This window comes from Anastrepha obliqua, chromosome 4 (genome assembly GCF_027943255.1).
Source record: "Anastrepha obliqua isolate idAnaObli1 chromosome 4, idAnaObli1_1.0, whole genome shotgun sequence".
NCBI lineage: Eukaryota > Metazoa > Arthropoda > Insecta > Diptera > Tephritidae > Anastrepha > Anastrepha obliqua.
Window position 1 is genome coordinate 29475190 of NC_072895.1, and position 24320 is coordinate 29499509.

General features: G+C 34.2%; 1 protein-coding gene across 1 annotated transcript; it reads right to left on the bottom strand.

Annotated features, from left to right (window-relative positions):
* Nucleotides 1-1475: 1475 nt before the first annotated feature.
* Nucleotides 1476-24320, bottom strand: LOC129245643 (troponin C-akin-1 protein). The gene is made up of 3 exons (XM_054883947.1): nucleotides 23968-24320; nucleotides 2266-2585; nucleotides 1476-2182 (listed from the first exon to the last, which is right to left on the bottom strand). Exons 1-3 carry the CDS (start codon nucleotides 23980-23982, stop codon nucleotides 2017-2019), a joined length of 501 nt encoding a protein of 166 aa, XP_054739922.1. The 5' UTR covers nucleotides 23983-24320; the 3' UTR covers nucleotides 1476-2016.

The window sequence follows — 24320 nt, forward strand, 5'->3', positions numbered from 1 at the left end:
TTTTGACACTAAATTCTCGAAATATTAAATTGTTTGCGATTTAAATAAATTTAAAAAAAGGGGGAAAAAGTTTAACCCTCCGTTGGACAAACCTTTTTTAAAACCTTCGGTTGGGAAAACATCCGGGTTACATGCATTTGTATGGATTATGGATTGTATGGATTGGGCCACCCATGCGCCACATCAATAATTCATTTTTAAGTATTGAAGGTATATATTTTTAATTTCTCACGTTTTTCATGGGGTTTGGCATGCGTTAAGCTACTTACAGAAGCTAAATTAATCACTAAAAATATTTTGGTTTGTGAAAAACAAGATTTTTTATGTTGTTCTTTATTTTTACTCATTTCGCAGAAGGTGGAACAAAAAAATTTGATTACAATGAAATTTTTTGGTAAAATATGAAATGATATTTATTTAGGGATTCGGTGGAAGGCAAACAAAACATATACAAGAGATTTTAGAGTGCAGTTGACATACTGGATTCTTGCATACTCGTACAAAATACAATAGAAATGAGTTCTTCGACGAAGCTTTTTGCATCCTTGTAGGCAAAGACGACAATCCATCTTCGCTGTGAGTGTATTGAGCGGCCTGGCTTGCATTTGCGCCTTTATAAAAAAAAAAAGTGTAAAATGTACCGAATTTTTTCTTTGTTAACACCCTGTGACTTACAACTCAGAGAACGTAAATTTATAGCGTAGGCTCAAGAACGAATGGCTCAGAATAGAAATAAGCTCTCTCCCTTTCATTTCTCTCCGGCAGCCATATTAATTAATTTCCTACTGTTAACTTGTGGTGAAGTAATTTCTGAGTTGAATTTCTTACCCTTGATTTGTTATTGCCCAAAATGAGGAACGCGCCAGGACTGAACTTGCTCTATGAATTTACGTTCTCTGCACAAATGAGTGGAACAAACAAAAAACAGCAAAATAATTTTATTTTGTGTGAAATGTCACCTTGACAACGCGCTTAAACTTTCAATTGTTTGATCGATACTTTACGAGATATCGATCACTGCAGCCATCTACCGAGAAGAAAATGGATTTCTTTTTCCAGAAACTAATATTTATGGGCAATGTTTAGGCTGCTACAATAACAACTGTCATAGTGTATTTCCTTAAAATGAATACAAACATATCGCACCCTAAATACAAAAGGGTCACAACTCAAAATTTGCCACACTCGAGCTTGACTTATTTACAGTAGCACAGAAAACAAACTATGTGACACATCACGCTGAAATTTGCCATGTAAGCTTATAACAGTCCTACCAAAAAACAAAAAATTTATTTTTGCCATATGTCATCCGCGGACCGTTTTATTGATAACGTCTCGTTCATATTTGAGCAGAAGGAACATTTTGAGTTGTGACCCTTTTGTATTTAGGGTGCGATATGCTTTCATCTATTTTCCAAAAACTTTTTCATCTATTTTCCAAAAACTTTTTCATCTATTTTCCAAAAACTTTCATCTATTTTCCAAAAACTTGTTTTCCATATATTATATTTCTTATCAAACAGTTTATTCACAAAAATATGTAGCTTAAAATTATTGTTTCATAATACGCATTTTTTTTTTGTTTTTGTTTTTTCACTTAAAAGATTTTAGGCAACATTACATATGAAGACCAGACGATAGGTATCTTTTTAGTGCTTGTACGGCTATGTGCATACATATGTACATAAGTACATACACACAAACGTACAATACATTTTATATGGCTAGAACTAAAGACTACTCCTACTATGGTTCGGCTAAATATCGACATTAGAATTTTCATAAGTTGCTCCTCTGTCTTCCTAGATCTTCCCTACTCGCCGAGAAAAAATAGTGGACCCAAGCACACATAAGCATTCCATGTAATACAAGTTCACAGTAAGTAAATGCTAATCACACAATTGGCCAAATGTTTAATGAGCAGGCGCTATATGTACATACATACATATATGTACATATGTATATGTATGTATGCACCTAAATATAAATTGTTTATTGTGCTTCTTAGTACAGTTGTTAGGCGGCAGTGTAGGCGAGATCCTCTTGGGGTGGATGCTTGTGTGTGCGATGATTGCGCATTACGTATGGGTGTGAGGCGCTGTTCTCATAACTGGACAGATATGGCAGTGAGAGCAGTTTTTCGGGATATTTCTGCAACAAATACACCCAGCAAGGAACGGTGCTAATGGAGTATATGAAAAAAAGTGTAGAAATATATTTAATATGTTCGTTATTTTATTATTTAAACTTGAATTAAAAACTTACCCCTCACCCACACCAATGTTCATGTCCTGCACTTCCCTTTTGAATATGTCCTGACAATCCTCCAAGTTATCCAGCGATGTGAGCATCCTATCATCTACTTCGTAAATCTCACCCAGCACATAGTTGCCAATGCCAGGCTTGTTCAAGAGGAAGGGAATGTTGTAGCGTGTGGCTATCACAAGTGGCAGCTTCTCAGTGGTTGTGGCGCGGCACCAGTATTTCGCATAACCATTGCCAGAGTTGGCGAGTATGGAATGACCAGGCTGGCCATACTTCAAGGCGCCGCAAACGAAGAGTTTTTGCAGAGAAGAAGCGGCTTTCTGTGGGAGAGAAGAAGGAAAATTTTAGAAGTGAAACGAAAGGCATACCAATATAGGTGTGTATGTATGCATGTAGATGCATATATGCACATACATATGTATAGTTAATAGGTCTGTTCATGAAGCTAATAGAACAATTGCTGCAAATTAGAATGTTTTGGTGTTCATGTACCCAAAAAACTTGCAAAGTAGGGGAAAGTGAGAGAGCAAAGTGACATTTCGTTTTGAGGGGAAGTTGTAAGTCTTTACTTTATACATTTTTACTTGTAAGAATTTGCAAGTGAAAAAACAGCTGATCGCAAAATAAAAACAAACAGGATTTCAAATTCGTTCCCATGACCGTCGGTTCTACGAATCGCAACGACCCGGGCTTATATCCGGTCGGGGACTGTCACTCCAGCAGCATTCCCCGTCCATGTATGGGGAATGTTTATGATACTACAACAACAACGACGAATTAAAATTTGCGAATTGCAGTTGCTAATGGAATGTTCGTCATCTGACAGCGAATATAAAATGGAACAAATTATTGTTGGCAAAATGAAATCAAGTGATTCCGAAACTCGTTATTTTGCATTTTATTTACTTAATTTTTTTTTTTTTTATACGAGGTAACTCAAATGAAAACATTTTTAATTTTTGTGATTTTTTCTGCCAACAATTTAATCAGCTGTTCGTAAAACTGGCGAATTGTTACTGGTTTTGCGTTCATATACCTTTTTTTCATGAAGCAATAATTAAAGGTGATGTAAGTAGCCTAATTTCACCCTGTGTTAGCCATCTTGAAGCTACTTAATAAATCCGTGTTGTCCTCTTGGAAAAGCTACTTTTTATTTCAGAGCAAATTCTAATGAAAAAGTACTCAAAAGCGTAGAAATTAAAATTGCTGAAAAAATTAGCAGGCAATACTGTTTTGCCTATTCCATTTTGCTTAGACTTTCGCATCTTTCAATTTCAATTTCAATTTATTTGATTTTTTTTCAAACACGAAACGCGCTGCATTATTTAAAGCGATTTGCAATTTTTGCTTCGAATTATTATCAAGCCTGCAATATACTAATTCAGCGTATGATACATGAGGAACAATGAGTAATCTAACAAGTTTTAATTTAACTTTACGCATCGGAACAAACCTATCAAATAGATAGATGACTAAAGCATTGAAATGTTGCAGTTTTTCATCCACTGTTGTGAATAACCGACACATATTCCAATTAAGCTCGGCAGCCTCCTTATTTAAGAGATCATGCTGAATAAGCTTAAAGCCTCTAAAAAAAATCTCCTTTACTTGGTTGTGTCTGTTGAACTGGATGTTGTAAGATAAGAATATCAACTCGTGGTCGGAAACTCCAGCCATAGGAAGCTGATCAATATGACTGACGTAATCTCTGTCACTGACGCAAAATACATCCAAAAGACTTGGTTTGCAAATCAAGAGGACACCTCAAACTTCAATTAAGCTGAATGCCCAGTAGCTAAAATGAGTTGTTTTTGAGTAATGAATTTTTGAGTAAAAAACCTGTTTCGCACTTTTTGTTTTTTGCAAAATAAAAATTTTTTAACTACTTCTTTGCAATTGTTTCTACATGAAGTCGCTCGTGTAAGTAATTACGATCATTTTGAACCCAGAATTATTAAAATCGGTTCATTTTTGACTAAGTTATGGGCATTTAAAATTTTTTTTTCTTATATAATTAAAAAAAATCGAGTTTGAACCGAAAAACAAAATTGCCGATAACTCTTGAAAAAAATTTTTTTCGGGCGAAAAAAAAATAACATCAGTTTGGGGTCGAGCTCTAACAAACACTTGCCCACGAACAGAGAAAACTGACGTTAGACGACTTTGCTTTTTATACTGCATAGCCAAACGCATTAGTTCGCGATTTTTTCTTGTAAGACATTCGTGGATAAATAGCTTCCCTTCAATACTGACGCCGACATCACTAAGAGAAAGTGCTCGTCTCTTATCTTTGCAGAATTTAGCTACAGCTTTCAGCAGTTGAGAGCGATCTGCAGCAGAGCTCAATTTGATTATAATTGGAGCTACGCTTTTATTGTTTGGGCGTCTACTTGTGTTTCTGCGTATATATAAATTTATCTTTTTTAACACAGATTTTATACTTGTAACTTTGCAGGTAATCTCGTTAAAAAATCAAATGTATGATTAGCGGACGTGACGAAATAAGAGTTAAGAGTTTCCACTATTTGTTTTATTTATTACTTCAGTGTAGGTTTACAAGTGGCACATATAGATTCCAATCCGATGCATGGTCAAAATACATATATATATGACACAAATCCATGGGAATAGTTAAGTTAAAAATATAAATAATTAAGTACCAGTTACAAAATAACATAAAATTATTCTATGGCTTACAACGACCTTTTTCAATTTTTTACTACATTTTCAGAAAGGGGATAAACTTATTCCCTTTTTTCCCTTGCTTCCAAATTGCATCAATGGATTAAGTAGCATCCGAAATCAGTTGTCAAACTTTACTTAACCTTGTATAATTGAATCATGCCTTTTTTTTTGATATTTTTCTGTTTGAGAGAGAATTCTCTGAAATTTTTGTTGTTTAAGAATTGTTTTGTGCATAAACAGATGTAACAGTTGTGTGTGCTTTTGTAGTGAATCTGTGGCGAAAATTAAATATGGTTTATTTTAGTTTTCACAATATTTATCATTTCAAGATAATAGAAGTGCGATGAACCACCAAGTTTTAATTTAATTTTTTTTGTATTTATTTTTTTATATTTTTTTTTATGATTTTATAGAAGTGTAATGCATTCTACAGCAAAAACGATAAACAGTGGACTCTCTCCTAATGGTCATCTCTCTTGAGCGAACACCTCCCATAAGCGGACACTTTTTTCTGTACATACCAGAAATCCTTAAGCATTTTTTTAATTGGTTTCTCTTGAGCGGTCACCCCTCCCATAACACCGTAACCCTCCCATAATATATTAACTATTTCTACACTTTTCTCACAAGCGCACACCACACACAAGCCGACAAATTTTTCAGTCCTTTAGGTGTACGCTTAAAGAGAGTACACTGTTTGTAACTCAAAGCTTCAAATTGTGTATAAAATTTACAAAGAGTTACATACATATATGGATGAGAAAGCTCTACACCTTAGCGAGAAAAAATTTTCTACAAGACAGCTGACTATCGTATAAGCACTCACATTATCATCATCACTGTTCTCATTAAATTACACGTTTTTGTTCTAGCCATGGGATAGTTTTCCCTTGTCGGTGTGATGTTGTTGTTGTTGTTTTAATTAGAATTTTAATAGAAGGCCCGTCAGTGTAGAGTGTATCACCGGTCGTCTTTTTCTGGCTCATCTAAAGGTAAGCCCAGGAAACATGCTGTTTCGACGGGTTGGGTCCAGAGGGAGAGGGGTATTAGATAAGTGGATTTAGTGGGTCATGTGAAAAGGTGGTTAGTGTCGTGAGGAGAGCTTTCACATGCTGGACTTATATTAGGTATGTCTGGGTCAATCCTGGATAAGTAGGACTTTAACCTGCTGCAGTATGCAGAACGTAATTGTGCCAGTGTTACACGTGTCTCACGAGTCGGTGTGATATTCTATCTCTCTTTTACCAATAGCAATATCTTATAACTGAGAAATATATCTATTATGCTCTAAAAGGCGAGTCAACTAATCATTTTTATTCTTACAATGTAATAACTGCTGGAAACTAAACTCCTCATTGTTGTCATCATAAACTTCTCAGCACTAATAATCAAACTTCGCATTTTTGTTATCAAAAAGTAATCAAGCACTGATAGCTAAAATTACTCATTTCTCTTATCATAAACTCATTAGAATAATTGGCCAACTCTACTAATTTTTCTTATCATAAACTCCTCAGAACAAACGGCCAAAACTACTCATTTCTCTTATCATAAACTCCTCAACACAAATGGCGGCCAAAACTACTCATTTCTCTTATCGTAAACTCATCAGCACAAATGGCGGCCAAAACTACTTATTCCTCTTATCATAAGCTCATCGGCACAAATGGCCAAAACTACTAATTTCTCTTATCATAAACTCAACTCAGTATTAAAAAATCAATGAAAAAAACTTTTTCTTCATTTTAGTGTTCCACTGAGATTTGAGCCTACGTTCCTTCTGAATTCCGAATGGTAGCCACGCACCAACCCATTCGTCTATGACGACCGCCGAGAGCTTAAACTACTTTAAATTTGCACTTTTTGCACTATGAAACTTCATACCTAGATTTTTTTTTAATTTTTTTTGAATTTTTTTTTTTTTTTGTTTTCTGAAATTTGTTAAATGCTTGTAAATTTCGTACAGAGTTTGGAGCTTAAAAAAAAATTTTGTTTTTAATATTTAAAACGCCCCTCCTATTATTTTGAACACTGGTGCTTATCAGCAAATCATTCATTCTCTTAACCCTCCGTTGGACATTCGGTTGTGGTCAGATTTTTTCGACTTCCGTGAATTTAACATGCTCGCATTTCTATTATAGCTTACGACTTAAGCCCCCAAGTAGCTTCGTAAAATTTAATTTTCTATCGATTTATGTATTGTTCACTCCTCTCGGGAGCATAAGGCCTCGACAAGTACAAAGAAAGGCCAGACTCGGGTGCCCAGTTGAAGGTTTTCAATAATGTGTCCAACGGAGGGTTAACACGTACATATATATGTATGTGTATTAAATTCAAAACTTGTTCCACTTGTCAACGGGTTTTGAAGTTAGCTTGATTTGTGATCTACAGCTACAAATAAAAATGTTTCTTCTAATATTTAAATAAGTAAATAATTTTGTTGGTGGAGTGCAAGCTGATAAAATATTAGCGAAAGTTTTTTGAGTTCCATTTGATTATATCACCAATTCCTTTATTTCACATTCACTCTAAATATGCCTACACACATGCATATGCACATACATATGTACACATTTTAAATTGAATTGAATAAAAATCAATTGGCTGTTAGAAAAAAAAACATTAAAAACAAAAGTAGAAAGAAAGCTGTGCTAATTGCGCTCAATGCAATACTCGTAATTGCTCTGAAATTAAAATTTTCCCATTAAAATTCCGTTAGCCACCTAATTACATACCCATACATATGTACATATGCAAACATTTAGCAAATAATGCGACTAATTATGACGGACCGCACAATTCCCTGCAAAAGATTATCAAACACTCGCTCCTTCTTATCAATGCTTTGCCGCCCAGCTGAAACTGATGAATGACTCGCAAAATATTTGCCGACAAAACAAAAACAAAAAAAAAAACAGAAAATAAGAGCTCTCCAAAAGAAACGCTATTTCATATTTTTAAATGATTATAAATAAGTGCATGGGACTAAAAAAAAAAGCATTGACATGACAAACGGCGCGTATAATTGGCAATAAGCGATTGCTCAAGTTGCGCATGATTCACAAATCAACGAGAATTTCAAGTCACTTCAAGCTAAGATTTTATTATGTATTAGGTTGTTAAATAAGTTTTGCGGTTCAGTAAGAAAAACTCAATTTTATGGTGTGAAATACATTTTATTATTCAGTATAGTCTCCCTGAATATCAATAGACTTGGTCAAACGAAATTCCAATTTATGAATTCAAGCACTGAAGGAGCGGCAGGCTAATCACCTACCCTGTCAGAAATCAAATAGATTAACCAAACCAACGCAAGACAAGTATTATTAAGGCCCTATGCTCCCGAGAGGAGTTAACAAGGAAACAAATCACTGAAATGAGAATCTGAGCTTTTTTTGGGAACAGGTCGAAGTCGCTAGGGGCTAAATCTGGTGAATACATGGATTTTAGCCATTGCCAAAATAATAATTGTTGTTGTTGTAGCAGCAGAAACTTTCCCCTTACACAGTGACTCACAGCTTATTTGATGCAGGCAATACTTTTTTAGAACAACATTTGAACAAAGACATTGCGCTCTGGAAGTCCGTTGTTTTTGCGGATGAAAGTAAATTTAACCAGTAATTTGCGCTCTACAGTTAAACACGGCGGGGGCAGTGTGATGGTATGGGGTTGCATGTCCCATTCAGGCGTCGGAAATTTAACACTTATCGAAGGAAACATGAATAAAGAGATGTATCTGGATCTGATAAAAGATAAATTAGTACAAAGTGCGGATAAAATGGGCGTTAGGGATTCGTTTAAGTTCTACCGAGACAACGCTCCCAAGCATACGTCCGGTATTGTAAAAACTTGGCTTATCTGGAACTGCCCACATATAGTACAGACACCTGCACAGAGTCCAGATCTCAACGTTATTGAGAATTTGTGGTCAGTGCTGGAAAATAAAATAAGAAACCATAATATTTCTAATACTTCTGATCTGAAACGGGCACTACAGGAAGAATGAGATAAAATTAGTTCCGATTATACAGCAAAACTTATAGAATCTATGAATTCCCGATTAAAAGCTGTTCTGAATCAAAAGAGATGCCCCACTAAGTGTTAGCCGTAATCATGAAATCGAAAAATTAATGTGTTCGTGTTTTTTGAATACTTTTAATTTAGTGCATCCTTTAAGCTGTGACCTCAAAACTGTAACTGAATTATTTTAATTTGACATATCTTTCTTATGAAGAAACCTTTTTTGCTATTAAATAAAAAATGTTATTTAACAATAAAAAAATATACGATTTTTTCTGTAACGGAAATACCATAAAGTATATTTGATATTTAAAAATTTTTTTTTGGCTGCATCAAATAAGCTGTGAACCACGGTATGTCGGGGAAATGCTGCTGAAGTGTCACTCCTTGGCCAGATTTTAAACCGACTGTCGTGGGAACGTCAGAATAGTCTTGTGACACAGCGCATCGTCCTGATGAAAAATAATTTTTTTTTTCCAATTCCTTCATTGGGTATTTTTTTCACGATTTATTTCCTTCAACTGATCTTAAAGATAACAATTGCAATTGCATTGAGATTCGCGGAATTTACCGAGGACATCTTCGCAGCTCTACCCACTCCCACCGATGTGCGCGCAGGCGAACGCGCACTCCGCAAGGCGATCACAGCCGCCGCGGCTCGCTTCATACCCGCTGGACGGATCCGGGAGTTACGTCCCAATTTCCCAGCCGAAGCAGCCGTTATGGCAAACGAGCGTGACCGTCTATGCCAGGCCGATCCCGGGGATCCTCGAATAAAGGATCTCAATTCGGAGATCCGGCAACTGGTCACCCAACATAAGCGGACCAAATGGGTAGAGCATCTGAAGTCCTGTAACTTCACCTCTGGTGTGAGCAAGCTCTGGTCCACCGTAAGGTCCCTGTCGAACCCGACGAAGCACAACGACAAGGTGGATATCACCTTCAACGGTCGTACTTCGTCGGACCCGAAGAGATGCGCGAGCTATTTTAGCCGGCAATTTATACTGCATCCTCCGGTCGACAGATCCAAACGTTGTGCCACCAGACGGTTGCACAAACTGCCCTACAACAGTGCACCGCTTACTTTCACCAGCGACGAGGTTCAGGGGGCCATCAAACGAATGAAACCATCAAAAGCCATTGGCCCCGACGGACTAAACATGCTGATGCTGAAAAAACTGGGTCCATTGGGAGTAGAATACCTCACAAAGGTCTTCAATCTGTCCATGGCCACTCTCATTATTCCTGATAAGTGGAAATTAGGGAGAGTGGTCCCACTACTGAAGCCTGGGAAACCCGCCAACCAAGGGGAGTCTTATCGTCCGATAACTCTCCTTTCCCCAGTAGTGAAGACACTTAAAGCCCTTCTACTCCCACTCCTCACACAACACCTGACTCCAGCCCCACACCAGCATGGTTTCCGTAGAGTGCACAGCACCACCACAGCACTCACCGTCATAAACACCCAGGTAAACCGCGGACTTAACCAAAACAGCCCCTGCGAGAGGACTGTCCTAGTAGCGTTGGACTTACAAAAGGCTTTCGATACAGTCAGCCACGCCACGCTACTAGATGACATTTTACAGTCGACACTCCCGCCAGGGCTGAAGAGGTGGACTGCGAACTACCTGAATGGTCGTCACTCGTCGGTGATATTTCGAGACAAAACCTCTAAACAGAGAAAAATAAAGCAAGGAGTACCGCAGGGTGGTGTCCTCTCACCCTTGCTTTTTAATTTCTATATTTCGAAACTCCCCCAGCCACCAGAGGGAGTCTCACTGGTCTCATACGCCGACGACTGCTCGATAATGGCGTCGGGCAATGACATTGATGGCCTATGCTCTAAGATAAACGACTACCTCGCCCGCCTTTCTCGCTTCTTCACTGCGAGAAACTTAAAACTTTCTCCCACTAAATCCACGGCGACCCTTTTTACAACCTGGACAAAGGAGGTCAAGCTGCCACTTCAGGTACACGTCGACGACACACCAACACCGACGGTAAATAACCCCAGAATTCTGGGAGTCACCTTCGACAGCTTGCTCTCCTTCTCAGCGCACACAACCGCTATTGCAACGAAAGTAAAGACAAAGAAATGTTGCTGTCGACTTTCAGAGCAATAGGCCGACCGGTTCTCAACTATGCCGCGCCTGTCTGGTCGCCTGGAACCAGTGATACGCAGTGGACGAAGCTACAGACCTGCCAAAATACTGCCATAAGGACCGCGACAGGATGTCTCCTGATGTCCCCAATTCAACACCTACACGATGAGGCTAACATGCTCCCGGTTAAGGAGCACAACAAAATGCTCGGCAAGCAGTTTCTGCTAGGGTGTCACCGCAGGCCTCACCCATGCAGACACCTGCTCGAGCCCGAGCCACCTCCTAGGCACATCAGGAGACACTTCCTCAACTACGTGGACGAGATCCTGGACAAAACAGACAGACCACTCCAGGATCAGACAGTATACAGACAGACCATTAACGACATCCATCGGGAGACCCTTAACACCTTCCTAAGCTCCCGACCCCCGAATGCCGTTATCGGAGTCCAACCGCCACCCATCGCAGATGAAGAGCTCCAGCTTCCCCGAGAGTCCCGCGTAATTCTGGCACAATTACGTTCTGGATACTGTAGCAGGTTAAACTCCTACCTATCCAGAATCGACCCCGACATATTAAACATATGTCCAGCATGTGAAGGCACCCCGCACGACACTAACCACCTTTTCACATGCCCCAACAAACCCACTCATCTAACACCCCTCTCCCTCTGGACCCAACCCGTCGAAACAGCCAGTTTCCTGGGCCTACCGTTAGATGAGCTAGACGAAGACGACCGGTAATTTACATAACACTGACAGGGCAAAGATACTGCTACAACAACAACAACAACATAACAATTGCAATTGCAATTTGCCACAAACAAAATTCCTTTTGCATCCCTAAAAAACTGATGCTAACACCTTCTTGGCCAATTTCTGAGCACGAACTCGTTTCGGAGCCGAAGAACTAGAGTCACACCACTCTTTAGCCTCTTGCTTTGATTTAGAATCGTGGTGATAGACCCAAATCTCATTCATGGAGATGAATCGATGCACAAAGTCGACTTTATCTTTCAGAAAAGGCTCTAAATGTTGCTGAGAAAGTTTCGAGGGTTTTTTTGTTCCATCGTTAGCTCTCATTGTGCACAGAGTTTTGTGAAACCCAATACTTCAGTCAAAATATTGCTTACACTGGCCAATGAGATGACTTGCCATTGGCACAACTACGATCTGGATACTGTAGCAGGTTAAACTCCTACCTACTCCTACCTATCCTATCCGGATTTGGCCCCGACATACCAAACATATGCCCAGCATATGAAGGCACCTCGCACGACACTAACCACCTTTTCACATGTCACATCAAACCCACTCATCTAACACCCCTCTCCCTCTGGAACCAACCTGTTGAAACAGCAAGTTTTCTGGGCCTATCGTTTAATTAGCTAAATGAAGACGACCGGTGATTTATATTGCACTGACTGAGTTTAGTATTGTTGCTACAAACAACAACATGACTAGGGATTCTACTAAATCTGCTCCAGCCACTCAATGACTTTCCGATGCGACATCCTGAATTTTTTCTACGATTTCTGGTGGGGCTGCTGCTGTTCTTGGACGCCCTTGACGGGGATCGTCTTCAAGGCTTGTACGATCACGTTTCAATTCAGCAACCTAAGTATATTTCTACTATACTAATTGACGGCGAAAAGCTCTTATACACTTTCAACATTCGTTCACAAATTTCCTCTGCTTTAATGCCCAACTAAATTTTGGTTTTGTCAGGACAACACATCAGCTACTTAAAATAGCAGAAAAAGAAATTGAGAAAAAAAGTCTATAGTGTGAGTCGATTTTGATATTTTAGTTATAATTTAGGGGTTCAATAAATTAGCGGCTGAATTGCAAATAAAACAAACATTATTTATGACCGTTAGAAAAGTCTGTTCGGTTCGGGTAGTTTTGCGAAAAAAATGCCTAACTAATTTATAACTCTTAAATGGCTCCGGTTGTGATTTATTATGCCATTGGAAAGCTGCACTTACGAGTATATTTCAGTCAATTAATCGCGTATCTTATCACCGGTTTAGTGAATTACGAAAAAAAAAATAAAAAAATATGGCAAAAGGGAAACATCATTTCCATTAAATACTTATCTAATTTGAAAAACATGTGTATGTACATATGTATGCACTCGAATGTGTTGTACTTTTGCCAATCCAGATAACATTCATTCATAAGTCTGTTTTGGGCAGCTTCGTCAAGTGGTCGTTTCTAAATTAAAAATTCAAAAAAAAAAAAAAAAATGGCACAGCTGGAAAAATGAAAACCAGACATAAAGCGCAAAGGATGGATGTTGATGGATGGATGAGCCATGCTTTTGAAACCAAAGATTGGCAATGTGTTAATCAAATTATAAGTTAAAGCGAGGCCAATTATATCGTTAATTTTCATAGCTCTGCAACGTACGATTAAAAAAAAAAGAAAACAGACATACTGGTCCAATCATCTTGAAATTATGGCATGGATTGTGATTGGTTCATGTTAAGTGTAGAATTGGGTCGATAGACAGTAGGGGTGGGACTATTCGAATAAAAATTATTCGAATAATAAAATCTTTTATTCGAGAGGTATTCGTAATTCGAATAATATTTATTCGAATTTTTTATTCGTTTATTCGAATACCTTCCTATTCGAATACCTTACTATTCGAATACTTCACTATTCGAATATTTTTGGTAAATATTTATTTAGATTAGCGGACTACTAATCGGTTTATGTACAAGTGCATGCACCATGAGAAGGGCCAATGTAATTTTTATATTTTTAAAAGCATTTTCTCCCTGATGTTAATGAATATATAGTGAGGTATTCGAATAGTAAGGTATTCGAATAGTAAGGTATTCGAATAGTGAGGTATTCGAATAGTAAACTATTCGAATAGTGAGGTATTCGAATAGTAAGGTATTCGAATAATGAACTATTCGAATTATTTGAAACGAATAGTATTATTCGTTTTATTCGAATAATGTTTATTCGAATATTATTCGAAAATAATCCCACCCTTAATAGACAGTATAAAACATATTTCTTAAGTTAGTTGGAAGAAATTAAAAAGCTCAATCCATATCGAAAGAAATCGGAATATGAATATTTCAATAATTTACACTTGTTTTTGGTTGAATAGTTTTGAAATACTTAATTTTGAATATTTTTTTATTTCAATGACTTAGAGGCAAAACGTATCGATTGTAATCGGACAGAGCAGATCCTTAGCAGATCGTAGCCTCGATCTTTAACCCTTTTGCATCACCGCTCGAAAAGAGCGATCGACTCAAAATACCTTGAGTCGGTCAGACTTTTACTGTTTAAAAAAAAATAAATAATTGGCGCGTACACTTCTGTTACGTGTTTGGCCGAGCTCCTCCTCCTATTTGTGGTGTGCGTCTTGATGTTGTTCCACAAATGGAGGGACCTATAAGTTTCAAGCCGACTCCGAACGGCAGATATTTTTATGAGGAGCTTTTTCATGGCAGAAATACACTCGGAGGTTTGCCATTGCCTGCCGAGGGGCGACCGCTATTATAAAAATGTTTTTATTAATTTTGATTTCACCGAGATTCGAACCAACGACCGCACTGTGAATTTCGAATGGTAATCACGCACCAACCCATTCGGCTACGGCGGCCGCCGACTTTTACTGTTTGCTCTACTGAAAAAGAATCTTACAGGACTACCAAAATTATTTATTTTCCTGAAATTTTAACAAACAAAAAAATAAATCTTTTGCGCATTATTTCGTTCTTGGTGATAAGAGGGAGTTTTTGATCTCGCGGACTATATCGCTTTTGTGGGTAAGAAAGATTTTTGATCGCGTGGACTATTCCGTCGAATGATGCAAAAGGTCTAATGTTGACATAAAATATCGAAAAGAATTTGTCTAAGAGCGCTCGCTCTAGGTAGATAATGGCAAACTCCCACGAGAGTATATTTTTGCCATGAAAAAGCTTCGGCTAAAAACTTGTCAAGGATGTATTATACAAAATCCTATGTAATATTTTACAATTTGTGTGAAATGCGGCATTGCGCTCCAAAAAGTTATCTTAGGGAATGATACCAGAGAGTTTCTGTGAAGATGCACTGTGATTTTTCCAAAAAAGTTTTGCATTTTCTTAAAGGAGATATTATAGTATATTCAAAAATATGTATATTCAAAAATTTTAACTAAAAATCTTGAAAATTGACGAAGTAATACCCAATACAATAAATGCAGGTAGTGAGTTACAACGGCCAATGAAAGCTTTAAACGCGTTTTTCTCAAAACGACTTTTCTGAACACGGTGGCCTCGATTTCTCGAAGACTTATGAACCGATTTTAATGTTTTTTTTTTTAATTTTTGTACATGTATTGGCTACAGTCGAACTTAGCCGTTTTTAAAAACTCCAAAAATTTATATTTTTTCAAGCCTTTCGAAAACAAAAAAAACGTTAAAAACACAAACTCATTTTTCAAACCTGCACCATTTTCTCAAAAAAATAAAAATAAATAAAAAAAACTGCCATGTACGACGATAGCTATTGATGTATAATATATATTAAGAATTTTTTTGGTTTTTTGCTTTCAGAAAATTTTTCACCGCTGTATCGTGGCCACCAGGATGCATCAGTTCTTTATGGCGTCATTGCATTAATATTAATAACAATTGTAATTTTTAATATTTTTTAATAAAAATTTGTGTAGGTTAAGTTGAATATATATTAAATAAATTATAATTTGTCCGATCCTCGAATAATCATCCCTATTTATAAAAAAAATCATGAAAATCACTTCATTTTCACGCGTTCACAGTGGTGTTCCCCCTTATCTATTTCCAGCGGTCATATTGAAATGAAATTAGCGGGGTTTTTTAAATCTGAGTACTGGCTAGTACCGTAACACCCCGATCGGTTGGGACTATACTTATTTATTTTGTTCGTCTCCTTACTAGGGTGCTTTAGGGAGAATGAAAATTCAGAAAAATCCAAATGAAAATCAGAAACTTTGAACATAAGCAAACTATTAAGGAAGTAATTTCCAGATACAAAAATCAAAAGTCGAAATTTAGTAATTCAGACTTAACATACACCTGTGTTCAAAATAATAGCAGCGCGACGTTTACGAAGCTTTAACATTTTTTTTAAGTTTTTTGTATTCAATTTTTTATGTATTTATAAAAGTATTTTATAAGTACTTTCTAACTACAACAAAAACCATATTACCATAAAAATAAATCAAATAATAAATCATATAAAACAATTATTTCTATTGAACAGTTAAAATATATCAAATTATCAATAAACTAAACACTCTTTTTCTAATTTATTGAAGATAATATGGTTGTAAAAAATATTTAACCCTAATCCCATGTCGTTCCATTTGACACTTTAATCTCATGCCGATGGTTCGTTCGGTCTCGCGCTTATTTCTACCATATAACGCCAACAGTAAATTAGAAAAAATTCATAAGATAATTTCTAAGCCTTGACTAAACATATCCGAAGATATTTTTTCCACATTCTTTATTTTAATAATATTTTATCATAAACAAATGGTATGAAACATGCACCGAGCAGTAGTTTCATAAAAAATTCATGATTTCTCAACGTATTTGGCTGGACACGAACGACCCATCGACATGGGATTAGGTATTAAATATCTCAATGGTATCGCGAGAGCAATTCTCAGTGGCGTTAGAATTGTAAGCCTCTTAGAAGCTTACACTAATATTGAATAAGCTATATATTATACATACACATGTATGTACATACATACATTTTTTATTTTTTATGTACATACCTAACTGCATACTCAGAATTTTTCTAAAAATTATATATGTATGTATAAAAAAGTTGGAAATTTTGATGTGTTTTTTTTTTTAATTCTTAAATTTTTTTTGCATTTTATATTATACAAAGTTTGGAGGTTTGAGTTATATGATTTTAGTTGCAGAATGCACAATACTTTTGTAAAAAACAAAAAACAAATACCAAAAAATAGTTGAAACGTGGTAATTGGTCGCGTTTTTATTGTTTTGAGCTTAACTGAGTAGCTGCAAGTTCTCAAGTTTCAGGTGGTCTACTTATATTTAGATTATAATTTATATAATTTTTTTAATTTAAATTAATTGCCAGCATTTTATAACAACAATTTAAATGTTACTGGCCTCAGCCCTATCTAATCGCCTCCCCACGACTTTATCGATTATTTGCACAAAAAATGCTTCGCCGAAAACTTCATTTCCGTTAAGAATGCAAAAAGACATACATATGTGTGAATGTATGTATGTATGTTCAGGTAGATTTCAAGTTGTCTTATACATTTCGTTTTCTTTCTTTTGCTTTTGTTTTCAAATGAATGTGTTATCATTTTAGATTTCTGTCAATCCAAGTTAAGGTAGTTTACAACAAACAAAAGCACACAATTTTGGAACACATTTGTTTACTATGCAATAAAACTATCGCAATATTTTTAAATAGCAACTTCTCTTTTTATTTATAAATTTGTTGGTGTAACACATGTCTACACGTAAATAAGCATGGGAAAACATACACACACACACGAGTACTAGTATAGGTTGGTAAATGTATTTGTTTTGAAAAGTGGCGATGTTGTCCATGGTCTTCGTGCTGCCTTCGTGTGTTTTTATTCCGTGACGCGCCTCCAATGCTTCGACGAGCGCGTTCATATGCATGCATATAGGCATGCATACATAATTATGTATGTAGGCAAAAACATACAAAAACTAAGCCAAGAAAACCGGTTTGCTGTAACTGCATTGTTTCCAATGCATCGGATGATTTTCTTAAATTCGCAATGAAATCGACGAAGTTTCAGCAAGGTAGTCGTAAATTAAACGCATGAAGGCGAGAGTAGAGTGGTAAATATATATTATACATATGTATGTATGTATGTATGTATGTAAACTTACGAGTACATATGAATGTATCGCAGCATTCCGACGGTGTATCCGAGAAATCAAAAGCGAAAAGTCAAATCATCGATAAATCGATTTTATTATTTTCATTTTTACAAGTTTAAAGAAATTTATATTATTTTAAACATTAAAATATATTGCGAACCACGCCCATCAAATTCGAATTTAATACAGAAAATCTTGACGGGCGAGGCCGGTCATTTCCACTCACTAAAATTTATTGTATCAGCTTCAAAGGGTAAGCCATTCATCAAAACATTATTCGGAATCGATTTCAGTAACCGCCGCGAATTCTCGTTTATGTATTTTATCGGTTAAAAACGAGCGCTTCGAAATGACAATTTGAGTTTGACGAGTGGAAAAATCGGCCGGAGCCATCCATATTAGGTGAAAACGGTGGTTTTGCAAATAATAAGGTCGAGACCGCTCATGATCGAGGTCCAAAAACCAAAAGTGTTATTCTACAAATATTTCGATGGCTATGCCTCAAAAGGGATTTGAAAAAGGACTAACTAAAAATGAGCTAACAAATTTTATTTTTAAGCAAAAAAAAAAAAAACGGAAAATAAAAGTAAAAAGATAATTATTTTTCATGCAGAAAATTCAATGAAAGATTTACCCCCGCCTATCGACGGGCAACCGCTTTTGGAAAACACAACTTTTCTATAATTTGATCATTTCCACAGCTAGCAACGTACCAGGAACCAATCAAATTTAGCACAAACTATGAAATACGGGGAAATGTTTACCGATTTTAAATATTCCTTATTTATCGGTGCTTTGAAAAAATCAATTCGTCGTTTTCCCTCTTAGGTAGGAGTATGCACACACATATAATATATACGCACTTACTTACATATATGTACATACATATGTATGTATGTATGTATTAAATGACGTGTGCAGCTTTGGATCCATAAATGCAACGCCTGCAAGGCAATAACGCATGCAAGCAGGTACGTACATACATACATCAGCTCGTGCATATATACATACAGACATACATTCGTACACGATTAATCAACTGAAGCGCTTGCCGCTGAACTGGCAGTGAATGGCAGATTTGTTGTGCTGGTGAAACTTTCACAGGAATTTTATGAAGGATAATTTTTCTTTAATGACAGGCAATTTTTCAAAGAAGTAGATACGCCCAGGTACCCAAGAAAAACTCTAGCGGAAATGGAATGAGGGATTAGTATCAAAGGAAGAATGCTTTTCTCGTCTGTTAATCTTTAGTTTATATTTTAAAGAGTGCCGCTGGAGTTATCCCAAGGTATTTGCGAGAAAAATATATTCCAAAAATTGGACTAAATGGTTATATGGAATAGGTATTTTATGAATCTGAAGTGTTGCTAAGGTGTTGAAATTGTATTAAAAAATCTCTCAACTCCTGAGATCGACATTCGCCACATACATATTTCTTAGTAGGTATATAAATTCATCCATAAGTACAGCTGAACCCATATTTATAGCCACATAAGCAGATTTTATGTTTCCTAAACAATCGAGGTATCTACAATTATAAGTCTTCTACGAAAGGCAGATGATTTGCACAAGCAATGGAGTTTGAGTAGCGAAAATTAAAAATTAATTTTCATTAATTTTCATATCCTTATAAATCTTTTGTTCGTACGCACTCGAAAAAATTTTAGTATAAAAACAGTATTATAGAAAATAGTAGTATTCCATGCCTAAATGTATGTAGAATTTTTTAAGGCTAATGAAGCTAGGCTTTTTCGTTTATATAAAAAAAAATTTGAGCATGCATTTTGTATGGAAGAAAAGGTGCGACCCCTCAGCGCAAAAAAATTTTCAAAAATCAATAGTATTTATTAGTTTCTTGAAACTTACACTTTGTTATACATTTCTCATAAAATTCAACGAACTATAAAAACTGCATACTCAGAAAAATTCTAAAAATTCTGGTTAAAAAGTTGAAAGTTTTAATGAAATTAAACAAAAAATTTTCCATATTATTAAAGTTTGCGTTATATGTTTTTTGTTGTAGTTTGAACTATGAGGGATAAAAAAGAATGGTTGTGTGTTTATAATTTTACAACGGGGCTTAAATGAGAGAAACTCGTAAGGGTTGTAGTTAGCGCAAATATGAAGAAGGAAGCGGCTCTTCAAATCTTATCGACCGGAGTGCAAAGCGAATGAATTCATGTTGTTCTATTTAGTTTTCTTATTTTATTGTATTTTATTTGGTTTAATTTCATTTTATTCTATTTAACTTGATTTTATTTTATTTTATTTTACTTTATTTTATTTTATTATATTATATTAGAGGAACTAGAAGAAGACGAGCCTATAGCATGAAAAAGCTGGCTACAAATACGGTGGACCCAGACGTGGGTGAATAGAATTTGCCCTTTACGGATACTGTTCTGGGCTCTTCCGAAGTAATGCAGAAAGTAGTGCTGGGAAGGGAGTATTTTTAGAAGGAGAGGAGGGAATTTCTTTAGTGGCCATACAATTCAACGCAGTAGAGGACGGTGATATACCAACAACAACAATCGCTGTAAGTTCGAAGGCATTTTGAAAAAAAAAACAAAAAAACAGAAAAGAAAACAAAAAAAGAGTAAAAAAAAAAACAAAAAAATAAAAAGACAAAAAATATAGAATACAAAAAAAAATATTTTTATTAATTTCATTTTAGTTAATGAGTTAATTTTTTTGGTAATTTTATGGGATTATATGAAGTGGTTACATATGTCCAGAATTCTCAAAAATCGATTTTTTTTTTCGATAATTCGAAAGTAGAGTATCTTAAGAATATAATAATACCGTAAATTGCAAAATTTTTCGAAATTCAAAAATCCGGCTCGACAACTATAACTACAACTCTATTTTACAAGAATTTTTTTACTTCTTACAGATCCGTCAACATTTCAAGCAGAAATGATGCAGACTGTGAAGCAACTTTTTTCATTTTACTTTGGGTCAGGTGTTTTTTTATATACTAATTTTTGCAAGGAAAAATTAAAATAATTTTTTTTATAAAGTTTAAGTACTAATAAATAATGTATATAAATTTTTTATATTTATTTCTATTGTTATCCCTTCTAAAAACAGTTTTTCTTTTAGCGCATTTTTGGCGCTGCTGGACGTACATACATATGTAACCCTTAAACCAATTTTTATTTTGTTTGATTTTATTTTATTTGATATTATTTCATTAAGTTTAATTTTATTTATTAATATTTTTTAATTTATTTTATTATGCTTTATTTTAATGTATTTTATTTTCTTTTCACTTCATTTCATTTCACTTCATTTTATTTTAATTTATTTAATTTGCTTTAATTTAATTTATTTTGTTTGCTTGTACTTTATAGGATTTTTTTGTAGGTTAAATTAAACATATTTTTACTTTGCTTTATTTGTTTTTTATTTAAAATTAATTTTGATTTAATTTACTATTTTTACTTTTTTATATATTATATTTTTAATTTAATTCTTCGTATCGTACTTTCTTTTACCTTCATTTCACTTCTGCGTTTAAATTAAATAGATTTTTATTTTGTTTTATTTCATTTAAATCAATTAAGTTTAATTTAATTTATTAATATTTTTTAATTTATTTTATTGTACTTTATTTATTTTCATTTCACTTAACCTTATTTTAATTTAGTTTATTTTATTGTTTTTAGTGTTGTTTTAGTAATTACTTTAATTTTATGGTTTTAAATTATATATATTTTTATTTTGTTTGATTTTTTTTAATTTGATTTAATTTAATTAAGTTTACTTCAATTTATTAATATTTATTAATTTATTGTATTTTGCTTCAATTTAATTTAATTTATTTTTACTTCATTTTGTTTTGTTTCATTTAATTTATTAATTTTATTTTAATTTTTTATTGTTTAAACTATTGTAATTTAAATACATATATATAAAGTGTTTATTTCGTTTTTTTTTTCATTTGAAATTAAGTTCAATTTTAACTAAAATATTTTTTATATCATTTTAATTTAATTTAATTCATTTTATTTTAATTAAATTTAATTTTATGATTAGTTAATACATTATTATATTTATTATTGTTCAAATTTCATTTTATTATTGTATTTATTTTTGTTTAAACTTTTATTATTCTTCAAATTTAATTTAATTTATTTTATTATATTGTTCAGTATTTAATTTTGTTTTCTATATAAAATTCGTATATTAAATAATCGAATTTGACGGATTGTGTAAACATCTTTATTATTATTATTATATATTATTTTGTTTAGTTTTGCTTTATTTATTTAAAATTAAGTTTAATTTGATTTTCTATTTTTTTATTTTTTATATAACTTTGATTTAATTTATAAAATTTTAATTTAATTCATTTTATTGTACTTTACATAATTTTTTTATTTTATAGGTTAAATTTAACATATTTTTATTTTGTTTTATTTCATTTAATTTAATTAAGTTTAATTTATTAATATTTTTAATATATTTTATTATGCCTTTTTTGTAGTAATTTTTTAAATATATTTTTATTTTGTATTATTATTTTATTTATTTAGAATGAAGTTTAATTGGTTTACTTTTTGTTAATTTTTTTTATACAATTTTAATATAATTTATTTTATTGTGCCTTCCTTTAATTTATTATTTTGTGCTTCTCTTTATTTTATTTATCTTACTTTAATTTAATTTTATTTGAGCCTAAAATCGTAGGTATGTATTGTGTTATTATAGCTGGTTACATAACAAATAAAATTTTTCCTCAAGTGCATGGATGTCTATACATCTGCACTTATACATACATACAAACTAAATTGAAAACACTTTCGATTTGCTTGTAGTTGTGCAGTTTTCCATTATCTATTAAAAATTACAAACTGCATATTTTTTTCATTTAGAACCAGGCAGTCGTTGCAATTACGTAGACACGCAGTGATAACAACTGCCTATGGATGTATGGATGTATGTGTGAACCTACGTATATGTACATATATAAAAGTGCATACCCGTCGTACTGCAGGACAAGTTAATTGCTGCAATTTTATGCCATTCAATACAAATGAAGCGACTTTAATGCATTAATGCATGCTGCACGCAATAAATGCTTGGAAATGAATCGGCGCGTACATACATACATACGTATAGTATATGTGCGCACATGTGACATGACTGCATGAAATGCCAAATCTATTAAAAAATATATAGAACTAAAATAATAGAATTTACAAACATGCACACCACGCAAATGAATGAATAATGACTTCTGAGAATCGGAAGAAATAATTTCAAGTCTTGCTTTGCACTTCAATGGGTAGCTACATGTAAATTTAGAATATGGCGAAAGTCAAGAATTGCAAATTTCTATAAATGTTTATGTAATGCATTTAAGTATGGAAAATAAATCTTAAGCACACAAACATATGTAGATACATTCATAAAATTAGTTTGTTTCTATTCAAGACGACTTCTTCATGAACGCAATTACGCAACACCTCACCATCAGCTCCATGCGGCTTTTACCTGAATGGTAAGGAAGCAATGATAAGAAAATGTACACACATATTTGCTCATGAATGTAAACCACCCGCGCTTTTGCCCTAAATAAATATACATATGTACATACATACATATGTACGAGGTGTAGAGAAACTGAGCCCTTGTGGCCATCATGCGCAACTTTAGTATAAAAAGACAAGTAGGCAGTGTGTGTGCGTGTGCATGCGCCCAAAATAGAGGAGGCACGACTCGACGTCATCACGAAAAGTGTGATGCCAAAAAAAGCAATAGCACGACAATGGGACGAAATCCATTTTTTTGTTTTTGAAACTTCTTTAAATTTCATTTTAATTATGTGAAAACTGATTATCCTTAAAGGATAAATTTTCGTTAACAAAAAAAAAAACAAACAAAAAAATTAAAAGCACACAAATACGATAATTATTAGCACCACCGAGTAAAAAATTTGCCCAATCATTTACTTATTCAAGTTTTTTATGCACTCAGCACTTAGCTTACCCTGATGTTAGTCATTGTTGTTGTTGCTTTTGTCACGCGTAGAGCTTTTTAAAATACAATAAAATTTACAAATTCAGCAAAAACTGCTCCGCCAGGCTGTTAACCCTTAACTTTTGCGTTGTATTATCCAAAAGATTAATATTTAAAAATAAATATTTTCTTATTGTTTTCAGTTGTTGCGATTGTTGTTTTTTGTGTAAAAAATCCTCTTATGTGATCAAGTGTTGGGAATGGGTGGTGGTCGGCAATGCAATGCACTTGAAATATTCTCGACGCAAAAAAACTGAACGAGCTCCAGCGGAGAAGGCAAACGATGCGTATCGTTGGAGAGCAAAACTTCAACTGAATTTCAA

What these genes read in the sequence shown, in the direction of transcription:
- LOC129245643 (XM_054883947.1), bottom strand. An exon ending in AACATTGGTGTGGGTGAGGG is followed by an intron (nt 2,183 to 2,265) that starts GTAAGTTTTTAA and finishes ATACTCCATTAG; the next exon opens with CACCGTTCCTTGCTGGGTGT.